We start from the raw sequence: 25,449 nt of genomic DNA on the forward strand, positions 1-25,449 counted from the left end.
ATGTCTATGTGCACATCTATGGTGCAGCCACATTTAGAATACTGTAAACAATTCACATTGCCACACCTTAGGAAGGATATTGTAGAGTTGGAAAAGGTGCCGAAGAGAGCAACCAAAATTGAGACAAAATTATGCATGATGTGAAGAATGAAGAGATGTTTTTCTTCCTCTCTCACAATACTAGAACCAAAACTGATTTGTGAGAGATTGATGATCAAAAGGAGGTGGTATTTCTAGACTATGCGCAGTGTGAATTTATTATAACAAGATGTGATAGCAGCCACTAGCTTAGATAGACAGATCTAAGATTGGACAAATCCATGGTGAATGTGCCTTATTAATAGCAAGGCACAACCATTCAGAGCAAGTGGCAGTATATCTCTGAACACCAGTTGCAGGGCAGCAGTGGTGGGAGAAAAGTGTACCTGACTTTCCTTTTTGTGGGTCTCTCAGAGGGAGCTGGTGGGCCGACCAACATGATGCTGGACTAGATGGGTCTTTGACCTGATGCAGCAACGCTTTTCTAAGGAATCTACAGCTGTGCTTGTATCTTTTAAGATATGGGCTGCTTCTGTACACTAAATCGGAGGGCAAGACACTGTCCAAACAGTCCCTTTCCCAGATACTGCAGCAGTGTTCTTCAGCATAAGGGTCACGATCCCAAAGGGGTCACAGCAACCTTTCAAAGCCTGTGCAAGAGGGTTTGGATCCAATAATGGCACTGTATTATCAAAACAGAGTTCTTGATCTAATCCTGCACATCCACTTCTTGCTGTCACGCCCAGCAGCTCCCAAGGCCTGCCCTGCTCAGAATGCTACCTCAATGGGCTGTTGTGAAGACACAAGAGGCAGGAGGAAATGGCATGGGGGCAGGCGGATGCGGCAGGTAGATCAGGTCCCAAGGAGGGAGGCAGGATCAGTGGTGGGTCCCTAGTCTCTACTTCTATTTGGGGGTCATGGCATGAAAAAGACCACTGCTACAGTGGAATTTGTGAAGAGAACACTAAGGCTCAGGTTAGTTGCTAGTAGAATAACTACTAATTTCAGTTTTATGCCATTACTGTTCAGGTTCTCAAATTCTACAAGTACATTTTGCTACTAGCCAGATTACAATGTTCATATATAAAGTAAAATACATTAAGCCATCAATTACATTTTATATGTAAGCAGAAAGCAGCAACCTGAGCAACTCATTAGCCTTCCAGAAATAAAAAATCAACTATGCTGTACTGAATTGTCTCTAACTATCAATCATTAACTGTAAACTCTAAAACCATTTAATCTTGCTATTTTTAAAGCTGAAAAAACTTAATCAGTAACACTTCAGATTTTCAGTACTGATGTATTATGTAAGAATTCAGTGACAAACCAGTTGCAATCCTAAACATTCAACTTGAAATTATGCCACTGAAATTAACAAAACTTAGTTCTGAGTATTTATGATTAGTAGCAACTTTCAGTGCACATAAAATATTTTATCCACATCACTACAGACTTTTTCTGGGTTTTGGGGGGGTGTTTTATAAGCACTATGTTGAGTCAACATGGTGGAATTTGTGGATTTGTGGATCCACATTTGTGGATATGCTGCCCTGTGAAAACTTTTTAAAAAAAATTGGAATAGAGAAGAATCCTACAAGTGGTCTGAACCACTTAGAAGATAGAAGTACTAGAAGGAGCATGGCTCTTGGCTATCTGAAGATCTTAAGAGCTAAAATCTATAGCCATAGTATCCAAATTGCTGGACCTCCAATTTTTGGACGAGTGGTGTTTTTTGTAGAAAACCAGGAAAAATTTCTGGAATGCAAAGTTGATTAGTGAAGGGGGATCTGACATACATAAAACATTGATTGTGCAGAGGATTAAGGGCTCAATCCTAAACAGTTACAGCACCAGTACTGAGTTCCAGTGCTGGTGCTGGGTATTACAAACGTGCCATAAGGCATGCTTGTAGCACCTGAAGAGGAAGGGTTGCACCAGCAGCAGTTGGAAGGCTGGCTGGCGCTCCAGTAGTGCTGGCCAGCAGTTGGGTAGTATTAAAGCGGGATCCTGAACTCCGTGTGGGGCCGGAATTTGAAGAGAGTTGTTTTGTTTTCTTCTCATTCAGCCCAAGTCTTATATTGTATTTATGTACAGGTGCAGCATGACGTGATATTACAAAAGTGCATGCTTGTTGTTGCCAAAAAATGAAACCCTGCTGTGTCTCTTCTCCCCAGTAACTTCTAGTAATAAATTTGCAACGTGACATCAGTTTTCCCACCCCCACAAATGAAGCATGGGCAAGAAAACCAAACACAATGAAGTTTTACATTGCACGTTATGGGTTGGGGGGAGGAGCAAAATGTGCAATTATGTCACATTTGGCAATTATGCAATGTTATCTAGTTCCAGCTTCATGCTACTGTTTTTACATGCCAATTCATACCATCAAATGTGTAAACAAGTAACCCCTCTGGACTGACTTAACTCTGACCAAAGGGTCTATATACCCACCGAGTCAAATCTGCTTCCATACAACTTATTTCAACAGCACTTTTAAATAAAGCTGTAGGGTAAGGAACATTGTGAGCCCAAACTCCCCAACGTTAGCTTTAATATAGCACTTCTTTAAAAATAAAAAGATGCCATTCCAACCTTTAGCAGAACACAGCTCCAATGTACCCTCTTTGATTGCAAGGAGTTAGGTTCATGCAAGGGGTTCTTGCACACTAAGAACATTTCCTCACATTCATAGATGGAGCTTCCAATGGTGGAGCTGTATTCCGCTAAAGGTCAAGATACAACCCATGATCAATAAAAATGGCCTACCACGTGAAAGGTAAATAAATAAATAAATAAATAAAATAAAATAAAACAAAACAATTCTTCCAGGAATTGCAACTAAGCTACTCATGAGTGCTTAGAGAATAGTCAAAAATTGGATTTATTGTAAATGCCACATTCACAGAGCACAATTTTTTTTAGTAACAAAGGAACATACAATTTTATGCAACTAAGCATTTGACTGAGTAAAGAAATGCTCTTTTGCACAGATTTCTTTTAAATGTGCCTAAGCTAACCTAAATAAGCAAACAGTATAACAGAAGAGGGAAACTCAAATGAGTAATTAAGAATATTTTTCATGTATATAATATTATATATTATATACACTAACAATTTCATTGAGATCCAAATATAAAAACCAGCTCGCCTTCAGTACATTGCAATTATTATCCCAGTCATTCATCAAGGTAAAAGAAAGATGTTTCTATAAGAAAACAGTTACGCAAAGAAAACTGTATCACTACAAATTTTTATTCAGAAGCCCATCTTTTAAAAAAATTTTCATTACGAACTTGTTTGGTCAATCAACTACAACACTTTCTAACAGACAAGGTAGAAATGGCATGGCTCAGAATCGTCCAGATCTTTCACGATCTCTTGACCGCCTTCTATCACGCTCTCGACCACCTGCTCCACCACCTCCACCTCCGCCTCCGCCTCCGCCTCCACGACCACGATCTCTGGATCTAGAGCGACGCTCACGAGACCTTGACCTGGACCGATGCCTGGAAGAAAACGTAACACACTGAAACACTGCAAGCAGAAGGCACTCAAATATTTAAGTAATGATTGGTAAAATGGAGAATGTAAAATAAGCACCCTAACACCACAAAGAAATTTCCTGTTTGAAGTGCAAGTACTGAAAACTATGTTGTTCAAGTTTTGAGTCAATTATCTTGCAAGGTCATAGCACTAGCAATGAAAAATTGTTGTTTATTCCAGCAATTTCTACTTGATTCAAGTCAGAACATATTCCTTTGTCTTCAATCAGCTATGTCATAATCAAAGCCAGCACTTCCCAATCTTCTGGGGCCCACGATGCCCCCTCCATGCTGCATGGCTCCCCAAAGTTACTGGCAATGGCATCAGTAATTTCCAGGCTCAGAGTCATGCTGCAAAGGCAAGTAAGATGCGAAAGGCAGGGGTGACAATCTTTCTCAGGGTGTGAAAACTATGAGCTGGAGTTCAGCCAGCCAAGCCTATTACTATCCATTGCAGCACTGTGGTTTTGCTGCTGGCTGCTGGGCAGCCCATGATGCACCACAGAGTACCTTGAAATGACCCAGGGTGTAATGAAGCACAGTTTGGGAATTGCTGATCAAAGCAAGCCCTCTTCTACTGCTTCTGCATTAGGCATTTATACAAAGGCAGCATTAAAAGGTCAGCATGTTTAAATCAAAGAATATTTAGATATTTAATAAAATGTTTTCATTCACTTTGGGGGAAAAATCAGAAGAACGCTAAGGGCCTCTTCATGGGTCAGGAAAGTGCTTCCAGAAGTCCCACCGAGGATTTCATTATCTGTGGTTTTTGGCATCCACGGAACACCTGTGAATGCCAAAAACAGCCCTTTGCAATTCAGCTCTACACACATCCCATCTTCTATTGGTACATGAGCATCAAATGTGACATGCAAAAACCATGACTCAACTGAAGAAACTAGCACTGTGATGGTAGTTTTAGCTAGTTTCTATCAGAAAGAAAATGTATTAAGTACTTTGCAGGAATACTGTCCAATTCTTAAATGCTACTATTTTGCTTACGGGGGGGGGGACCCCTGTATACGCGGTTTCACTTATTCACGAATCAGGGATCCATGGCCCCCCACCCCCTTCCAGAGGCGAGAGGAGCTCTGCTTCCCTTGACTCTGGAGGGTCTTCTGAGCCCAGCAGATGCCAAGTGCGTCTGCCCACGCCTGTGCCAGGCTCAGAATGACTATAAAAGAGAAAAAAAGTCAATTTCTGGAGGGCTTCCGCAGCCCTCATAATGCCTTTTAAATGCATAAAAACATCCTTTTTTCACCTCCAGTGGGTGGGAGGTAGCTTACCCTGTATCCACGGATTCATGTAATCCTGCGAAGGGGGGTGGGGTTTCTGGAATAAAACCCCTGTGGGTATGGGGGCAAGCCTATAAGTAAAATTCTTAAGAGACACAGTATCAGCTATTGAACAAATATAACGTTTACTGTTCCATAGCTCATCTTACAAAAGCTGTATTATGTATCAGCTCTTCTGCATGTATTTAAGCTGTTCTATTAAAGAGCAGTGACAACAGTACCTATGCAGGAAGCTATTATGCTACTAAAGATTTCATCTGGAATGAAGTAGCACATTTCAGAAAAACAGCCAACTTCTCTTGGCAGAAGTTACTTGTATTCGCTATTTCTTATACAGGCATGCCCCCATATCGGCATGGGTTCCGCTCTGGAATCCCCTGCAGTTAAAGTGAAACTTTAACACACAGAGGAACGCCCCCCCCCACTCCGAAGAGGGTATGCATGGGGGGACTGCAGACCTGATTCATGGATACAGGACCTCTCTATTCACTTTGAGCCATTAAACTAATGAAGCATGGTATAATCCACAAAAGCTTATGTCATAATAATGTCTCTAAGGGCGCAATCCTAACCCACTTTCCGGTACTGATATAAGGGCAATGCAATTCCAAGGTAAGGAAACAAGCATTTCCTTACCTTGAGGAGGCCTCTGTGACCACCACCCAACTGCAGGATGCAGCACACATCCCACTGGCACAGCTATGCCAGTGCTGGAAAGTTGGTTAGGACTGCACCCTAAGGCTATGATTTTCAACATTTTTCTTCTCACAGGACATTGACTTCTGTGGTCTTCACCTCTTGTCATTTCCAGCTTCTGGGACATTCTTCCGGGTTCTGTGGATATGCTTCTAGAGCAATTGTCTGTAGTAACAAATTGTCTGTCCCTCTTCTTCCACCGGCTCTTTAGAGCTGGCTGAGGAAGAGAGGCAGACAATTTGTTACTAAAGACGGTTGCCCAAAAACAGAACCAAAAAGTGTTTTTCAGCTATTTTCAACTGCTGTGCTCCAAACTCCTGCAGTGCACCTGCAGACCTTTTGAAAGCACACCAGTGTGCCATGGCACACCAGCTAAAAATCACTGCTCCAAGTTGCCACCACAAATGTGTGTTTTTTTGCAACATAACAACATGATTCTTAAAGTAACTTAATGTATGTTCTCCCCATTTGGAGATATACTAACAGGAGAAAAATGCTTTTAAAATTGCACCTGCTAGTTTTCGCAAAAAGCAGAGAACTTACTTCTTGCGGCGGCGGCCATAGAGTTCACGTCGCAATTCTCGGGAAATAGGTTTCAAATGCATGAAATTACAGAATCCGCCTCGTGTGCACTCCCTGGGAAAAGAGAATTAAGTAGATTAAAGTTTTTAAAAATGTTACAGCATTTCTATTTTTCTAGAGTCACTTACTCAAAAACATTTAAGCCATTTTGGAAACTGATAATAAAACAATAGCAGAAAATTTAATTACCCCATTTCATATTGGCGGCAGCAAGCTTCTCTGAAGTCCGTCACAGGAGAGAGCTCAGCATGAATCGGTTGCCCATTAAACCAGCGATTGTTCAGGTCAATCACAGCCTTTTCTGCATCTTCTTCACGTCGAAACTGAAATATTATGTTTCCAAAAAAAGTATAAATGTATTATTAAAAACTGCACTGATAATCTGTGCCTGCATCAAAGCCTAAAACCAGCTATAAGAACTTGAAATTGCACTTTAAAATCCACCTATCTATTACAGCCTAAATAATTGGGAAGTAGACATTTTTTAAAAACTGAAGAATTATAAATATCAATGAATCTATGAATAACCAACAGAATATTTCCTATAAAGAGTCAAATATTTGGCTGTTCCTGAAGTTATGAAACCTGTTTTAAACAATCAATACACAGTATACAAAATACCACAAAAAACGCAGTTATTCAAACTGTATTTATACAGCGTGATGGTTTCAAAGTAAGGTAGGGCTTTTCAAACTAGGGTATCACGACACCCCAGCCTGAGGGCCCTGGCCTCTGCCCCCTTAAGGGGTGGGGCAGGGGGGAGGCAGCAGCGTGATCTCCTGGTTTGCATCGCTAAGGGGGCTGCAGGGACTGGGATGTACTCATCAGTCCCTACAGCAGCCTCCCGGGAGTATGGGGAGCCCTGCACAACCCTCCGCAGGGCTCCCCAGCCTTCTAAAATGAAAGCGTAGCAATCACGCTCCACTTCCAGTTTCGCGGAGGTGGAGCACAATTGCAGACAGTCGCGCAGGGCTCCCCGCACCCCCGGGAGGCTGCTGCAGGGACTGGTGAGTACATCCCAGTCCCTGCAGCCCTTTAGCTACATCCCCTCCTCCCCCCGCCCCCACAAGAACTTAGGCTCTCAAACTCTCCCTGAGCGTTTTAAGAACTACTGATGTAAAGTGTAAAGTACATACTCTAGAAGAGAGGGCACCAAACTAAGGCCCATGGGCCAGATCCAGTGCCCGTCAGAATCCAACCTCCAGGTGAATGGAGCTATACCATTCCACTGGGGAATCTTCTCTTCATGCCGCAGATCACACCACAAACATCATGCCGGCCAGCAGCTTCTGGGTTAAGTCACCCTAGCAGGCTTTGCACCCAGATTTCCAGGCAGATGCAACTGGCCAGCATGATAGTTGGGGGTGATCTGTGGCATGAAGAGGAGGTTTCCCAGCGGAATACTAAGCTGTGTTCACACTGGGAAGGGATTTTCCAGACACAGCAATCTTCAGTTTGGAGACCGCTGCTCTAGACCGAGAATGGATTACATCTCTTAGGTATATTACATAGTAATTGAAAACACTGTACGGTAGCAAGGAAAAGTGGTTTTAGAAAGGCCTTCAAAAGCAATTATCAGAGCAGTTGACAATCTAATAAAAAAATCCAACAGAGGCACACATGAAGATAGCAAAACAAACAAAAAGTTTAAACATTACGTAGACAGGTCTTGTTGGCAGGCAATACTTGGAAACAGTACTGGTGCCAAGTTACCCAGAAATTTATTCCATGAACAAATTTCCATTTGTACACACAAAATTTATGAAAACTGAGATGCTTTCAGGACATAGTCTGATCTTTAGAATCAAGTTATACCCCTTCTGAACTAAGAATAAAATGCAAGCCATCCATGTTTTGAGTTTAAATGCATTCAGGTGTCCCAATGATTATGGGCAGGAAGAAATATTTTAACTTTGGTTCACCTCTAAAAATAAGGTAGTTAAAAGACTGGTACAGGTTGAGCCTGTGTATCTGCGGATTTTATATACGCTGACGTAGCTTAACCGGAACCCTCGAAAGGCAACTGGAACTGTGCTTTCTGAAGGCCCCAGAGGCCATGCGCCTCTGCCCACAGCCTCTGCTGGCTTCACAATGAAGCCTGGAGGCAAAACTTCAGGCTAACCCTGGGGAAACGGGAATGGATTTTTAATGCCTTCTAAGGCATTCTGAGGGCTGGGGAGAGCTTCCTTGGACCTCATAATGCCTTAAAATGTCACTTCTGGATTTCCGAGAGAAAATGGAATTCACTTTTTTGCCTTTGGTCTTCAGAAAGCAGTCTGGAGGTGACCGGAGCATAGCTCTGGTCACCTTTGGAGGGTTTAAAGGCGCCAAAAGCACGGATTTGGTTAAGAACATATCTCTCATGGATACCGAGGCGCCACCTGTAGTTCTATGGCATTGCATTAAGGTATTAAGCATCTTATGCCCAAATAATCTAAGTAGAAAATAGAAAAGACCCCAAAAATGTGGTAGCAGCTCCAGAGCTCTGTGACAAAAAATACACCAAGGTCTCTTCCTGGGAGCACGGTCGGACAACACTGCCCTCCCTGCCCCAACCTAGAAGATCTGAGTAAGACCTGCATAAGTGGTTGGGAGCAGCATCTACTGTTTCAGAATTACCTACCCTACACAGATTCAGCATTTATGTTTTAACAGATCAATCCACAGATAAACTATACTTTAAATACTTCTGCAGAAGAGTACCAAGCTTGTTCTGTTGTTGCTCTAACCCGCATTATCATGATGAAACTTTAAACTTAATCAGAATATGATCCTTGGGAATCCTATAAGCCTTAGGGAAGGATTACAACAGGGAACACAATCACCATGATCACGCTGCTGCCAGGCAGGGAAGGGGTTTTTTCACTTACCAGGAGGGTTGCTGTGGCTTTCCAGAGGGTCTGGGGAGCCTGCAACCCCCTCTGCAGCCCTCCCTAGGCTTGGAAATGTTGTAAGGAGGAAAAAAAAACATCCTGTTTTGAGAACAACATTTCCAAACTTCAGGGAGGGCTGCAGAGGGGATCACAAGCTCCCCAGACCCTCCAGAAAGCCACAGCAACACCCAGGCAAGTTTTTAAAAACCCTTCCCTGCTCGGCAATAGTGCAATCGTGTTGCTGCCTATTTCCAGTTTGGTAACCACTGTTCTAGAGGTTTTCTGTGTTTGATTATGTGTTTTAATAAACTGCATCCTCCTTACAAAATTTACTTTAAAGAAAAACCTAAAACGTTTAAAGTAGTTTACTAATCACTTGTCCAACACGAACCCACTGTGACTACTGTAAGAATATCAGTTCGAGAAAAGCACCCTTCTATCATCTTCTGAGAGTGCATTCACATTGTTTTGGTTCACTTGAGGCATTCATCCTGAACTGGAACTACAGGTCCAACCTTGTTATACATGGATTTTTTATACACAGATTTGACTCAACATGAATGACCACTGCAAATGAGAAAGAATGTGCTGGTCCCTGGAGAAGGGGAAAAATGCATCCCTTTAAATCAGTTTAAAAAACCGCTTTTTACTGTTGTAGAGAGATAATCATGCAAATGATTACAGATATAACCTAATTATCCACAGATTTTCTATCTCAAAGTGATGAGAAGTACCCTTTAAATTAAAGGAAACCAGTCTTTTAACAATAGCCTCATTAATGAAAGAGAGGGCAGCCAGCTGGCAATCCATCAATCATTCTCTCTCCAGGCACAAGGCAAACCCCTCCCTTCCCCCTGAGCACATGAAAGGTAGCTTATCACCTCCATCCTTTCCCCCTTACTGTGGCTCCTGGTGAAGGGAGGAATTGCTGCCTCCTAGTGAAACCTAAGAGACTGATTGCCTCTGTGTGCATCTCAAAAGGTCAGCAAGGCTGTATTTAAATCACCTGAGCAAAGGGACTTTGTTTTTTAAATTGATTTGCCATCCATGTGAGTTCTGTACTCTCCTAATCCAGTAAAGGACTGTGTGAAATCACTTCTCAGAATGGAATGAACATATTAATCCACTGACAGGATCCCACATTTGCGGTTTGGGATGTGTCATTCACAATGCTAGATTGGGGAAACTGGGGAAATCTGCATCCTCATCTTGTTTCTCAAACTACTGTGCATTTCTATTACCCACACATTTAGAAGTTGTGTGCAATACCTTGTTATGTGAAACTTATTTCTGAAACCGGCCCAGTCAGAAGCATTGTGCTGCAAATGTAAATTTTCCTTTTATTTCATAAAATAAAGTTTAAACTCAGAAAAGAGGATTGGGGGGAAGCATTTTGGTCACTCACATGACTTCTTTGCATTTTCTGTTAGAAGTCGATTACAGTGCAAAAGTTTCTACTCATGCTGTAACAGTTTTTTTTTACAGCTTGCATAAATTATCAAATATAAAAAACAGAAAATTTATATTCAGACCAACACAGACTCTTACCTTTACGTACACATTTCCAACCAGATGATCTCCAAGGTTATCACAGACATTCATTTCCTCTACTTCACCGTATTTTTCTTCCATTTCTGTGAATACCTCCTAAATTAATAAAAACTCACAATGTAAATTTGACGACTTAGCAGGTCCATCATAAATACATAAGAAGCATGACAAGTTTTATACTCAATCTTATTTTTCTGGCTTTGTTTCTTGACTACATGTAGATTGGCAATGGTGTTGCTAATCCAATTCAAGTAAAAATATGCTTCAGTCTTCTGTAAAATACTAAAACAATTACCTAAGGCCCCAATCCTATGCTGGGGCAACAACCATCATCACAAAAGTGCCACAAGGTTGGGCCTCAGTGCTGGGAAGACGGCAGAGAGGAGCAACCAGCTGTAAGTGCGTCTGCCAGCCAGCAGTGAGGCTTTTTGGGGTGGGAGGAGGACAGAACTCTGAGGAAATCCATTGCCAACCACGGGACTCAACCCAGAATAAGGGAGCATTTGTCCCCTTACCACGAGGAAACTCTGGTGGCTGCCTCAGCCCCAAAGGATATAGTGGCGGCCGTTTTAGCACTGCTATAATGCAGGGCGCTGCCAGGGCGTAGGGTTTGGGCTGTAAAACTAGAAGTTCGTTATGTCTGAAATCTTGTCTGAAACCTATTGTTTGTGCAAGCAAATGTTTGGTGGTGCTACCTGACCCAAATAATTTAAGAATTGTCAGACTAAATTCTATTTCAAGATGACATCAGAGAGAGAAACAGAAGACAGACCGTTTTTCCATAAAACTTCCCTGTAGTATCATAACCTCAACTCACCCTCACATCCAGGACTACACTGTTTTCCCATCCTGTAACCTTACTATTGTCAGTATGCAACTTCTGTCTCCACCTTCCCTGTTCAACTGCAAGCATACTTGGAACATGCGCTATCTATAGCACTATGGTATACATGTGGCAAGAGACTGTTTTACTCAAAACATTAAAATGAGATAGTACTTGGTGCTGCTCTGTTGCAACACAAACAACCCAAGTAGTATGCTTTATGCTCTATTTACCTTGCAAGCCACCACAATTCTGTAACTCAATTAGGAACTGATATATTTTGAATGTTCATTGAACAAAACAAAATTATCCAAGGTTATAAATTGCATATTATAGCTTCAAGTCTCTATATACTCATACTATGAATTTCCCCCCAAAAAGCATTAGAAACAGGATTTCCCACACCTTCTTTCATTGATCATTTCATTAGTTTTGAGATTCTGTCTCCAAAATAAGCCTCAGCATTTATAACTTCATACAACAAACAGTCCTTGATGCTAATATCTATACAAAGATGCTAGCATATAATACTTTTTAAAGTATTATTTAGTTTTAACATACCTCAAAAAATTCATCATAATGCTCTTGCATTTCAACATCGCTCACAGCACCTGCAAATATCAAGTCATATTAATTAGAAAATCTTCTAACAATGCGAAGGACTCTGAATACATTATAAAGTACTTTTTTAGAGAATGTCAGTAGAAGCCGACTACTGGAGTAAAAAACAATGTAGTATGTAGCTAACCATTAGGAGTAGACCATGAGCAGTTCTGAAAGTCCCTAAAGAAAAAAGATCACAGCAATTTCTTAAAGTTTTAATCAATACCCCAATGGCACGCTTTTATGGAGACACTAGCTTAATCTAAGGACACTAATCTGATGCAGAACATAACACTCTAAAAACCAACTGATTTAGTTCTAGCATAGCAGGTTTTCATAACAGCCTTTGAAAAATGATAATCAAGACTCAAATAAGGGAAGAAATAAAATATTCTATAATTTCAGATTAGAGATTATTCCTAAAAGAAATAAGCTAAGATGTTCTTGCTGATGTAATTAAAACTGCTCACAATCCATACAATTTACTGAACGCATTTATTAAACCTAACATGTTATTCCTTCAAGAGGCAATACAAGGTTTAACTGATAAGGAAAAATTTATTTTTCCTCCCAAAGCCAATTCAGTCTCACAATTCCTCAGAATAGTTTAAAGCAAATCATGCAATTTTATTTCCATGCCCTTAGGATGGCTAGCAAATAGCCCGCCTGTTCATATAATAACAGGCAAGTTTTCTTAAAAAAGGTATTTCAAACCAATATGTATGGCAAAAACTGATGGTTCTACAGCATTTTGTTACACATTAGATGCAAGTTAAAACCAGATCTGTTCATGTCCATATGATCCTAAGTGGCCTGATCAAATGAACAACTTTAAAATATACAGTGTAGTTTACAGAAAGAATTCTACTCTTTCAAATAAATATGTTTTACAAACCAAAATCTGCAACAGTCAAAGATGGGAGGACTCAATGACATTTTAAAATTGTTTTCACCCCCTTTGAAGACCAGCCAAGTAAGCTAAAGTCCAGATTTGGATCTATTGCAATGAAACTATGGCTACGCTTTTGTTTCTACACCAAGATTAAAGGGACACACATCAAATTAGGTACTAAATGTTGACAGATAATGTTCTCATATCCACAATACATATAACCCCTTTAATAATGCATTAAACTGTCCCAAAAAATCTTCCAAAATATGCTATAGAGAAATTAGAAAAGTTTTTCAGAATACTTTTAGTTTCTAGACGGTAACAATCAATTGTTGCCATATGTAAATATTCTAAACTTGATAAAGCCGTTCCCTGTAAAAGATAATACTAAACAGAACAAATTAAGTGATGGTGTTATACTACACTGAACAAGTACACCACCAGAAGTTACTAGACACAACTAATGCTACTGTATGACATTAATGGGGAGTAGAATAGTTAAACAATGTAAATATTTGCTAGCTGATATTTGATAGCCAAATAGTCTATAGCAAAACATGCATAAAAGCTGTTGATTTGTTAAGCATTAAAATTACCCATTTAACATAAAACTTTAAATGCTACAGTTGCTTAAAAAAATAAGATACTTGCTATGTAATTATACTTGTTCAGTCAGATTCTGGGCATATAAAATGTTAACAACTCCACAGCACACCATGCAGCTTAAAAGAATTAGTTACCAGGTTGGTGGAAATTTTAGCACATGCCCAGATAAGTACATCAAACTGCATATTATTTAGCAGTGCAAGTGAAAACAGCACTGTTAACAGCAGACTTTGCAAAACTATAAATGTCCTAATCATTGCATTGTTTAACTGCTTCAAGAGCAAATCACAGATTAGCTCAATTCTTTAACCTTTTAATTACTTCTACTGGTATACAGTAGACAAGTTGATTTTCACATTCAAAAATATACAAATGTTAAGAATTAATTCAAGACAATCTCCACACTTTCCCCCTCCAATACTAGATAAACAACTATTAGTTCAGAATTCAGATTTTAAAGCAAGGAAGGAATTTTAAGTATACCTATACAGAGAGATCAAATTAAAGTGATTTGAACATCTACACACAGTTGGAAAGGCATTTGAATTAAATTAATATACTGTTGATCTATTGTTTGGATAACAGTATAGCATTAAATATATGTCAAGGGACACACTGAAATGATGGAGGGCAGTGGCAAGGATGGGATAAAGAGCAATGGCTCAAGGATACTTTTAAAAGTGTTCCTTTAAAAAAAATGTATAAAATGGGCAGGTAGCCAAAGTTTCAGAGGAAACAAAATTTCTTGGGGGTATGAGAAGGACAAAAAAATTCTTCAGGCACATTTAATAAAATGTGGTCAGTTTGCTCCATTAAACTAAAAATGGTAGACCAGCTTCAGTTGACACTGAGCTCTGACAATCAAGCCCAGGGAACCAGTGAAGGAACTTGTATGAACTTACAGCGCAAACCGTCAGCAGACTGGGAAGAGTTTTGAGGGTTACGGTAAATGTTCAAGAGGGCAATGGTCTGAAATACAAAACGCAACAACTTTATATTATGGAAAATAAGTTTAACAAGAAACTGGTTTCCTTGTGGTGATCACTTTTAGTTGAGTCTCAGTGCTGAAAGAGAGAATGTTATTTTCTCCCATAAGGGAAGTATGCGTCACTTCATTTGTGACCCTTCTGAACCACCCTAACATTAAAAAAAATAGAGATCTCACAACACGTTATTGCATTCTTTAAAATTCAAAAACTGTTTCAAAATTATGTTTTGAATCTGAATCCATAAAGATCCATAACACAAGAAAGGGTTAGAAATAGTCAGGAACTAATCTCCATTCTAAAACACAATAATAATGTCATGAAATCTCTATTCCCTAAGAATGTTAAGGTGAATCAAATCCCAATTTTCACTTACCGTAATATGGGAAAAACGCCTATGTTTTCATACTAAAAAAACCCCAAGACATTTGATAAATGCCTAATGCACAGCCTAATTTGAACAGTACAAAAACAAAGGACTCAACTTAGTGTTCATGTCCTCAGAAAGATGTTTCTGAACCAAGAAATCCAATCAGTCAATTCATCTCATCTTATTCATTTTTTCTGCACACACATAGGCATTTAACAAATTCTGGATAAGTATGTAAGAGTTCCATCACTTGTCCTGTTTGCAACAGCTTTATGTCAGCAGCTCAGAAGCCAACATGATTGTCTCATATTTAGGAATGGGCTCTTTAACACCATTCTTTAAAAAAAAATTTCTCCAACTGTGGGACTTACAGTGTGAGCCGTCAGCCGTCTGTGCACTGTTTTGGGGATTACGATAGATGTTTTGAATCAAGATGGTCTGCGGGGAAAAAAAATAAAAAGGGGAATTCTACTGGCTGCTGTGCATATAACAGACAATTGCAAAGAGACAACTTTTTGCGAACAGCTTAATATAAAATTTTATTCAAAGGGTACGCTATTTCTTTTGTATTTGCACAGTGTTTTTGAAACATCATACAAACATACATATTATGAAAACAGTTTTTAATTTCACCAAGAGGTTCTATTAGTTTATTGAAGGAGGCATCCTTAGTCCAACTTCTAAAAGTGGTATCTATCATACAATAGTATCTTCGTATCACATTATGCATTTTTAATTTTGGTCTAGTTTTAGTGTCATCCAGTAAAGGGGGATCATAAAAAGTGCTGCAACTGCAACAGTATAACACCACACAGTGCCATGATATTAAAAGGTCACTGCTACAAGCAAGAGGAGTCTCCACTTTTTCTTATTAAACATTTCTTGGTGGAATTCTGTTTAAATAATATGAGTTTCTAAATGTTCACTTTTTTTGCAGATCTTTAAAGAATATTCTTTCAGCCTTTGTGCTTTCTACTTGAAGGATTTGCCCAGGCAGACTTGAAACCTTACATTTGTACCGTTCTTCTTAATATCAAGTTGTCTGAAAAAACAAACCATGTTTAAGTTAGTAATCTAATATCTCAGAGTTTTAATGCCCATATTAGTGAAAGTAGCCCAATATTACTTAATTGTTAGTTTGCATGAGTTTACATTCAAAATGAATGTAACTGCTGCATTTAAAGAAAACTGTTTTCAGAGCTTATTTCTTTTTATAAAATCAGCCAGTGTTAACCCCCAGTCCCTAACCTCAGTAACAGGGAGGTAGATGAATTTGTAACTATTACTTAGACTACTTCAGATTCATAGTCAATTCCCTCAAATTCTCTGTTTTTATGCAAGCTGGCAAGAAACTGTAAAAAAAAAAAATCTTTTAAAGGACACTAATGCAACGTCTGCCATCCCAATAAACACACAAGATCTAGCCATAGTTTGTTTGCTACCTAACAACTCATACCACAATTAAGTCAAACCATTTGGTTTTTAAGTAAACGGGACAAAATCTTAAATTCAACTCCCTGGTGCTTCTTGGATTGTGGATCAAGATGCTAACTGATTTAGCTTTAAAGCAGTCTTCCCATGCACAAATATGAATGGAGTTTCAAACAAAAGGATCACCATCTTAGTATGTATGCCAAAAGCCCACACTATAGAAGTTTTGTGCCTCCTTATCTTGTCACTGTTAATGATCCTAAAAACAGCCAGATGATGCAAGCTTAAACCTTCCATAACTACTATAGTATTCTTGGTTCTCATTAAAATCTTAATAATTTCATCATTCATCAATACAGTTAACATTCAACCTAAAAAATGAGACATATTCTTCAGAAAGTCTTACAGTCACAACTGTAATGCGTCTGAACTGCAGTGTCACAAAAAACATCCTACATTCAACAGACTGCATCTGAAATTCCAATGAAATTTAAGTCAGCAATGACAAATTTGTCTTTTTAATTTCAATGGTGCTTAGTCATGACTTAACGTCCTTAGGATGCAATGCAAGAATCTATTCCTGACACCCCTATCATAAAGTTGAAATTACTGCAGATATTTCTTTATAAAAAATATTTTCACCACACTGTTATAGTGCTTAATTGGGGAGAAGGCTTTACTGGGCTCCACACAGCATGCAAATACATACTTGGGCAATATATATAAGCTTCTGGCACAAATGCAACTATGGCATTATATTCATGATTCATCAACATCAAATACATCATCAGGACAGATACACAAAGCTGAAAACACAACACATAAGGAACTAGCTCTAAATCAGGGGTGCCTAAACCCCGGCCCTGGGGTCACTTGTGGCCCTCGAGGCCTCTCAATGCAGCCCTCAGGGAGCCCCCAGTCTCCCAGTCTGGCCCTCTGGAGATTTGTTGGAGTCCACACTGGCCCAACACAACTGCTCCAGCGTGAGGGCGACTGTTTGACCTCTCGAGTGAGCAGTGGTATGAGGGCTCCCTCCACTGCTTGTTGTTTCATGTCTGTGATGCAGTAGCAGCAGCAAAGGAAAGGCCAGCCTTGCTTTGTGCAAGGCCTTTTATAGGCCTTGAGCTACTGCAAGACCTGCATTCATTCATATAAGTTCATCTTTAATATATTCATTTATGTAAACTTATGTAAATTTATTCAAATTTTAAATGTAAATTAATTCTTTTTTTCCCCTGGCCCCCGACACGATGTCAGAGAGATGATGTGGCCCTCCTGCCAAAAACTTTGGACACCCCTGCTCTAAATGATTTCAGTTTGCTCCTCTAAATGTCTTTGCCTAAGTCCTACTGAGCTCAGCATTTACTCTCAAGCAAACACACAGAGGACTGCAGGTCTAGTCATACAAATAATAGAGTTTTTGCAGACCTTACATCTGCCAACACAGCCATTCTCCCTTATAGCTTCTTTTTAGGCTCTCAGCAAAATACAACAAATATGCCATAACAAGATTTGGGCACAACTGGAAACGAAACAGAATAGTTTTGTTACAACCAGCTTAAAAAATGAACATGCTAACCAATCTGATTATATGGTTACTAGCACAATTAAACACTATGCACAAGCCTCCACTCATTATTTTACTAGGATGTGCTAGGAACTCCACACACGTCACAATTAAAAGAGATAAAAAATAGGTGACAGAACACATTTTAGAAAGCCAACTTTCTTTGTTGTTTACAAATATACACATTTTTGCCATTTCATAGAACTACAGTAAAAACTGCACTTACACCAAATGTGTGAATTTGAGTAATGCTTGTACAGAACAAAACCCAACTATTTACCCCAACTGAGGGTTAACACTGGCTGACCTCTAATATTGGCAAACTTATAGAGACATTTCCTGCAACCATTACAGAGGAAAATAAACCATTTTAAGAGGCTGGTGGGAAAAAATACATGGGAACTAAGAAAAAAAAATCAACAAATAAAACATTATAGAATGCAAAATTTGACATTCTCAGATCTAAAGCTCTGAAATTTAGGTCTATACTGAAAATTAGATGTAGCAGTTCTACGAAGAGAAAAACACAAACCTGGCTAAACGTTGGTTTATTGTGCAATCGGGAACACCGGTCTCCATGACGACATGCTCCAATTTTGAAATAAAAAGAACAGTTGACTCTGGGGGCAAAAAAGTCATACAAGACCTTAGGAAACAGGTAGGAAAAAAACAGCATTTAACATTGTGCATTTAGTTATATTATAGCTAAGCAAATCAGTCATAACTATTTTATCAGATCAGAGAAACATTGAGCGGCATCCAAAAGTGTGCCTGCACAACAGCACAAGCTTTCTTCCCCGTAGTGGCCTCCTGTGTTTCCTGCAAAGTTACTCCTAAGGGTCAGGAGACCCCATGAAACATATAGTACATGGCACAGCAAGCTGAAAAGAGAAATCTCTGGAAACTTGGTGAAGGTTAAGAGAGACACATCTCTTCAAAAAGAGGTATGTATTCCAAATTTCCAAGAGATTCCCTCTTCTAGTTCTCCACCCCATATGTCATTGCTGAGGGTCCCCCAACTCTCAGGAGGAGCTGAGGAGGAAGAGGAAGTTGTTGGAAGGGGTTGGAGAATATAGCTTGTGCTTATACCACTGCACAAACACCCTTTCAAACACCACCCATACTTAAGCTTTGACACATTTGATGCTGAACTACATGTTCATAACATATGCAGCTTCTCTCAAAAATAAGTTTGTTTCATAGTTGACCACAATGGCTTCTAACAGAGAAGATAAAGAACATTATTAGACCAAAAGTACACTTTCAAGATTAAAACTTACTTTCACTGCAGAAACTACAGCTAAAGAAAAGAAATATTCCATAACCACTTACTTCTCAAAATTATTCTATTTTGGGTGGGGTGTTTTTTTTTTTTTTGTTTGTTTTCTACAGCTTGACCTTATTCTGCCTTCTTTCTTCAGAGTAAAGTTCCCACAGAGACGCCTACATGTAGTACATTAAGGGCACAATCCTAACCAACTTTCCAGCAGAGGCTTAGCTGGAAAGCAGAGGCGTAGTGGGGCATGTACTGCATCCTGCAGCTGGGGGGCAGTCATGGAGGCCTCCTCAAAGTAAGGCAATGCTTGTTCCCTTACCTCAGAGTTGCATGGCCCTTACCTTGGTGCTGCAAAATAGGTTAGGATTGCACCCTAAAGCTTATGCAAAATAAATATGCTAGACTTCAAGGTGCCAAATGACTCTTCATTGTCTCTGCTGCTACAGACTGAGGGCCCGATACTATCCAACACATGCCAGTCCAGCACCTGCACACAGTGTGGCAAATATGCCATAAGGCACGCCTGTGACATTTTCTGCCAGGGCAGCACTGCTCAGCACGAGCCCGCACTGAGCCAATGACCAGTGGAGCATGGCTAGTGTTATGGGGGCATGTGGGAGGCATTCCAGGGTGGGGCAAAGATGTGGTTGGGAGGGAGTGAGCTCAGTTCCACCTCCTGGTCTGACACAAGACTACATTACTCTGTGCCAGCTAAACAGCCAGCACAGAGTCAAGTAGCACCATTGCAGGGCTGCTTCTGTTACTGGGGGGGGGGGAGTTGGGCAAAAGTCCCTTCCCCCAAGGAGGCGTCAGGAGCTGCCTGCGGCTGCCCAACATCCACAGGATGCAACAGCAGCCATTTTGGCACCACTGCAGCCTTGGGCACTGGGCAGTTCAGGATTGGGTTGCCCAACAACAAACCCTGTGGAATTCTTAGGCTTGTTATCTGATGAACAACCAAATCAGTCATGTGTCCCATGGCCTGAAAACCCAGAATGACTAGAGAAGTTTCTGAATACTGGATACCAAACAGTGTAGAACTACATAAACCGCATGTTCATGCTTCTTGTAGGTTCCCTCCTGGAATCTGGATAGAGAATTAAAATATTTGGCCACAATTTATTGTATGGTATTGTATCATAAATAAATAAATGCAACTTCAAAGGCTGCCAATAGTCTTGGTGGGCCCTTGGTATCCATGGGAAATCCATTCTAGGACCACCACCCCACGTGGATATTGAAACCCTTGGAGGATGAACTTCGCTGACTCAGGCCCTCTGATCCACCAGAGGTGACTAGACCTTTGCTCTGGTCACCTCCAGAGCATGTTCTGAGGCTTGTGGAGGTGGCATGTGCGATATTGAAACCCTTGGAGGATGAAATTCGCTGACTCAGGCTCTCTGATCCACCAGAGGTGACTAGACCTTTGCTCTGGTCACCTCCAGAGCATGTTCTGAGGCTTGTGGAGGTGGCATGCGCCTCCACAGGCCTTAGAAGTCAATTCTGGTTTATCATAAAAACCGGAAGGCCTTAAAAGCCTTCGTAGGGCTAGGGGGGCTTCCGTGGCCTCCCCGAAGGCTTTTTAAGGTCTTTAAATGTCACTTGTTTTTAAGATAAACCCAAAGTGACCTTCTAAGACAGAGGTGCCCAACCCGCAGCATGCTACAAGCCATATGAATCTTAAACGTGCCACTCCCAACTCATTTTGATCCTTTCTCAGACCTGCTCAGGTGGTTTCACTAGCACATGTGATCTGCCAAAGCCTCTGCTTGGCTATCTTCACCCCACCCTAGGCTTTGTAGCTCCCTTTCAGGGTTTCATGGTAGGAGAAGCACCATGCGCTTGTGGCCATGAAGTACTGCATTGGCCGCTACAGTTGTAATGGGCAACTTTGCTACTTATGAAGTGTCCATGTGCCACTAGTGGCATGCCTGCCACATGTTGGCCACCTGTGTTCTAAGGCCTCTTGAAGGCCTCAGTACACCCTCCACAGGTGACCAGAGCATAGTTCCGGACACTTCTGGAGGGTCCATGTGGAGCCAACCCCATGGGTTTTCAACTCACAGATAGTGAAATGCGCAGATTCCAAATCTGCAAATACAATGTGCCATTCGTAGTAGTAAGTTCTACTTACAGTTGTCTGAAAACAGTTTGCAGGGTACAGCTTACGCAACAAAGCCGCTTAAAAGTGTTATTTATCAATTGCCAGGCAAGTGATTGAAGCACTGATTCTAATACATTAATCCTTAATTCAGGCCCACCACACACAAAACTGTGCTTTTCTTCCCCAAGAGAGATCTTGAGGTGGTGGTGGACAGGTCACTGAAAGTGTCGACCCAATGTATGGAGGCAGTAAAGAAGGACAATTCTATGCTTGGGATCATTAGAAAAGGTATTGAGAACAAAACGGCTAATATTATAATGCCATTGTACAAATCAATGGTAAGGCCACAGCTGGAGTATTGTGTCCAGTTCTGGTGGCTGCATCTCAAAAAGGACATAGTGGAAATGGAAAAGGTGCAAAAGAGAGCGACTAAGATGATTACTGGGCTGGGGCACCCTCCTTATGAGGAAAGGCTACGGCGTTTGGGCCTCTTCAGCCTAGAAAAGAGAAGCCTGAGGGGGGACACAACTGAGACATACAAAATTATGTATGGGAAGGATAAAGTGGATAGAGAGATGCTCTTTACACTCTCACATAACACCAGAACCAGGGGACATCCACTAAAATTGAGTGTTGGGAGAGTTAGAACAGACAAAAGAAAATATTTCTTTACTCAGCATGTGCTCAGTCTGTGGAACTCCTTACCACAGGATGTGGTGATGGCATCTGGTGTGGATGCCTTTAAAAGAGGATTGGACAAGTTTCTGGAGGAAAAATCCATTACGGGTTACAAGCAATGATGTGTATGTGCAACCTCCTGATTTTAGAAATGGGCTATGTCAGAATGCCAGATGCAAGGGAGTGCACCAGGATGAGGTCTCTTGTTATCTGGTGTGCTCCCTGGGGCATTTGGTGGGCCGCTGTGAGATACAGGAAGCTAGACTAGATGGGCCTATGGCCTGATCCAGTGGGGCTGTTCTTATGTTTCCCCTACGTATCACTGATGTTTCTTCCCTATTGTAGTTATGTACTAAATTCATAACAGAGCTGCAATCTTTTCCCAGGAACTTGTCAAATTGTGACAAGAATTCTCAAAGACTCTGTTGGAAAGTGGGGTGTGTTGGGCTTGTACAGATGTGGACTTAAGATGTATTTTAAAGATAATTCATTCTTGTTTATATTTCTGAACTGCCATCACTGAATTTATTGGCATCTGAAACTTTTCCTGTTGGGATGGTAATGCCATCCTGCTGGGATGGTAATGCTTTCTCAAAGCACTTCCTTTTCACTTGTACCCGTGCACATGTGCATCCACATCAGTGCTCCTAAATGCACAAGAGCTCTCACACAGTTATAAGAATTGAATACGAAGTACAAACCACTCCTATAAGCAGTACATAAGCTGCCATTGTGCAGCACTACCTTGGGCAGCTCAGAAATCACCAAAATTCAAACATAGGTAGGACAATGCTAGCCTGGAAAGACTTCGGGCCAAATTCAGCAGGGTTCTTCTTTTGCGCTTCTTTCCATCTCTACTGGATGCAGAGTAGAAAAAACTGAGTTATCTAGGGCAACAGACTGAACAAAGCTTAAGGGTTTTGCTTTGTCAAGAAAATATATGGAGAGATATGCACTCCTTTTTCAACTACAGGTTGGCCCCCATATCCACTGATTCAATTATCTGTGGATGGGGGGGGGGCCTGCACCCAATAATGTTTAAATCCTTACCAGGGTAAAAACATTCTTGCTTTTACAGATTGCTATAAGCATTCAAGCTTACAGTGATGCACAGGCAGGCTGCATTCGTGAAAATACTAGATCAGCTGCTAAGAAGAAGCAGGAAGTTAACTGCTTGCTGCTAACATCGATCAATTCTTTTCAAATATTCAGACTGCCTACACTTGCTCTAAACTTGTATACTTATAGCAACCTAAAAAAGCAAGAACATTTTTGCTCCAGTAAGAACCTAAAAAACGTTAATGGGTGCACAGGAGCCAGAGACAAGGTTCTCCTTTATCCACAGGGGGTGTGTGGAATGGATCCCCTGCAGATAAGGGGGCCCGCTTGTATATTAAGCGTGGGGGCAGCTGACATGTCGGGGGATGCTACTGCCTGAGAGAAATAGAAGTAAAGAGTAGGTTGGGACCCTCCAACACACAGATTCTAGATGGATTATTTAGCAATACTAGGTTCTGTAGCACTGTGAGATGCACAAATTCTCATACTGTACATGTTTAAAAATGAAGAACCTCCATTTCAGTTCAAAAACTTTCTGAGCTTTCCTTAATAAACAGACAAGAAGTCACTAGCACATGATGGGACGATAATGTGCACAGAACTCCAGTTGTACCTAGAATAACAACAAGGCTCAAAGTAGAGAGTTAAGAAGAAAAAAAGCAGGTGGTGGGTGACTTTTTTCTGCTTTGTTAGCATTGCTGTTTCAGCCTGGGTGGAGGAACATTCAGTTCACGTACCCTCCCTACCCTGATAGCAACAATCTATACTGTGCAGTGGTTCTCAAACTGTGGGTCTAGAACCCACTAGTGGGTTGTGATTCAGTTTTTAGCGGTTTGTAAAATTAACAGGGCAGATTAGGCTATGTGCTTCAAAGGTTAAACAACCTGATATGAGGGTGGGGAGCACTGCTGTTCATAAGAACATAAGAAGAGCCTGCTGGTTCAGGCCATAGGCCCATCTAGTCCAGCTTCCTGCATCTCATAGTGGCCCAGCAGATGCCTTGGGGAGCATGCAAGACAAGATACCTGCATCCTGTTGCCACTCCCTTGCACCTGGCATGTCATAAGAGCCCACCGGATCAGGCCATAAGTTTATCTAGCCCAGCTTCCTGCACTTCGCAGTGGCCCACCAAGTGCCTCAGGGAACAGCCGAGAGACCTGCATCCTGGTGCCCTCCCTTGCATCTGGCATTCTGAGGTCACCCACTTCTAAAATCAGGAGGCTGCACATGGCCATCACAAGCTGATTTGCTCCAGGTATGCATCCAATTCCCTTTTCAAGGCATCCAGGCCAGACGCTGTCCTGTGGCAAGGAGTTCCACAGACCACACGCCCCTTCACCATTACAGCCAAAGAGCGGCTGGTAAAGCGAAACTTTTTTTGGAGCTAAAATGTCTGATGCACAGCCTGTGGGGGCTTCCACCTTGCTCCCCCCCCGTCGCTGTGTGGGTGGACTGAGGGGGTCCTTCCTGTAGGCCCCACAGTGGAGAAGTGGTTGGAAGACGAGGGCCCCGTCTTTGTGTGAGGGGAGCAGGCGGCGTCTGCCCCCTGCTCCCGAAAAAAGCGCGGGAAATCTTGAGCCTCCGAAGGGAGGGCTTCATTTCGACGCTGGCGAGGCACCTCCGCGCCGGCCACCCGCCGCAGCTCCAAGAGCAGGAGGGAGCGCCAAGGGGGCAGCGCGGCCAAGGCTGCCCGGAGCGCGCAGGAAGGAAGAAGGGGGCGCCTTCGACTCAGCCCGCCACCCGCGCCTCTTTGCCGGAAGGGGGCGCGTGCCCGTGCCCGCTGCCGCCCGCGCTCCCCCGCCCGCCCGCTCGTGAGGGAGGGAGGGAGGAGCGCGCGCCTACAAGCTCCCGATCGGGAGCGCCACTGAAGCAGCAGCAGTACCAACGGAAGAGGCGGCGAGAGCCTCGCGCGCATGAAGGCTGCCATGCACAGGACGCGCGTGCCCGCCGGCGCGTGAGGGGGAGAGCGCGCGCACGCGCGCGAGGAGGCTCCTCGTGGGGGAAACCATTGTTGGGAACGGCCCTGCAAGGGCGCCCCGGCGCAGCCCCCCCTGTGGGGACACCGCGAGCGCCGACGCGGCCCACGGCCGACCCCCGCGCGGGGGTGCTCAGCCCACTCACTTGTCCTTCTCGGTCCCGAAGATGGAGGCCAGGTACTCCGCCATCTCGCAGAACCCGCCCTGCCCGGCCGACCGCCGGACACCTCGGCACCCACCGAGGACGTCACAAGCCCGCGCCGGAAACGCCCGCGCCCTGCGCGTGCTGTCACGCCATCGGGCTCCAGCCGGCCAATCGGCGCGAGAGAGCGGGGCTGCGGTGACGCTCCGCGCATGCGCGTGGCGCAGCGGCGGCCGCCATGCGCTCCGACGGACGAGGGGCGCCAGCCGTTGGGATCGCGCATGCGCGCTGCGTCCGTTCCATTCGCCATCCACGACACGCCCACTCCAGAGATCGCCTCTGAAGGGGTTTTGTG

At 42.3% G+C, this 25,449-nt stretch overlaps 1 protein-coding gene across 2 annotated transcripts; it reads right to left on the minus strand.

Annotated features, from left to right (window-relative positions):
* Positions 1-3,273: 3,273 nt before the first annotated feature.
* On the minus strand, positions 3,274-25,204 carry U2AF1 (U2 small nuclear RNA auxiliary factor 1). Of its 2 annotated transcripts, none has more exons than XM_066619896.1 (8): positions 25,098-25,204; positions 18,392-18,479; positions 14,408-14,474; positions 11,966-12,015; positions 10,579-10,677; positions 6,347-6,480; positions 6,119-6,211; positions 3,274-3,548 (listed from the first exon to the last, which is right to left on the minus strand). In XM_066619896.1, exons 1-8 carry the CDS (start codon positions 25,139-25,141, stop codon positions 3,392-3,394), a joined length of 732 nt encoding a protein of 243 aa, XP_066475993.1. In that variant the 5' UTR covers positions 25,142-25,204; the 3' UTR covers positions 3,274-3,391. The 2 variants fall into 2 exon arrangements, with proteins under 2 accessions (XP_066475993.1, XP_066475992.1); XM_066619895.1 differs by lacking the exon at positions 14,408-14,474 and adding an exon at positions 15,233-15,299.
* Between the last annotated feature and the right edge of the window lie 245 nt (positions 25,205-25,449).

Source organism: Tiliqua scincoides, chromosome 3, assembly GCF_035046505.1.
Source record: "Tiliqua scincoides isolate rTilSci1 chromosome 3, rTilSci1.hap2, whole genome shotgun sequence".
Taxonomy (NCBI): domain Eukaryota; kingdom Metazoa; phylum Chordata; class Lepidosauria; order Squamata; family Scincidae; genus Tiliqua; species Tiliqua scincoides.

Bases quoted from the DNA above. Each gene is read 5' to 3' on its own strand.
- U2AF1 (XM_066619896.1), bottom strand. From the start codon at position 25,141: ATGGCGGAGTACCTGGCCTCCATCTTCGGGACCGAGAAGGACAA. The intron at 10,678-11,965 runs GTATGTTAAAAC...TTATTAATTTAG, and splicing joins ATTATGATGAATTTTTTGAG to GAGGTATTCACAGAAATGGA. The intron at 6,481-10,578 runs GTAAGAGTCTGT...ATAATATTTCAG, and splicing joins TTGGAAATGTGTACGTAAAG to TTTCGACGTGAAGAAGATGC.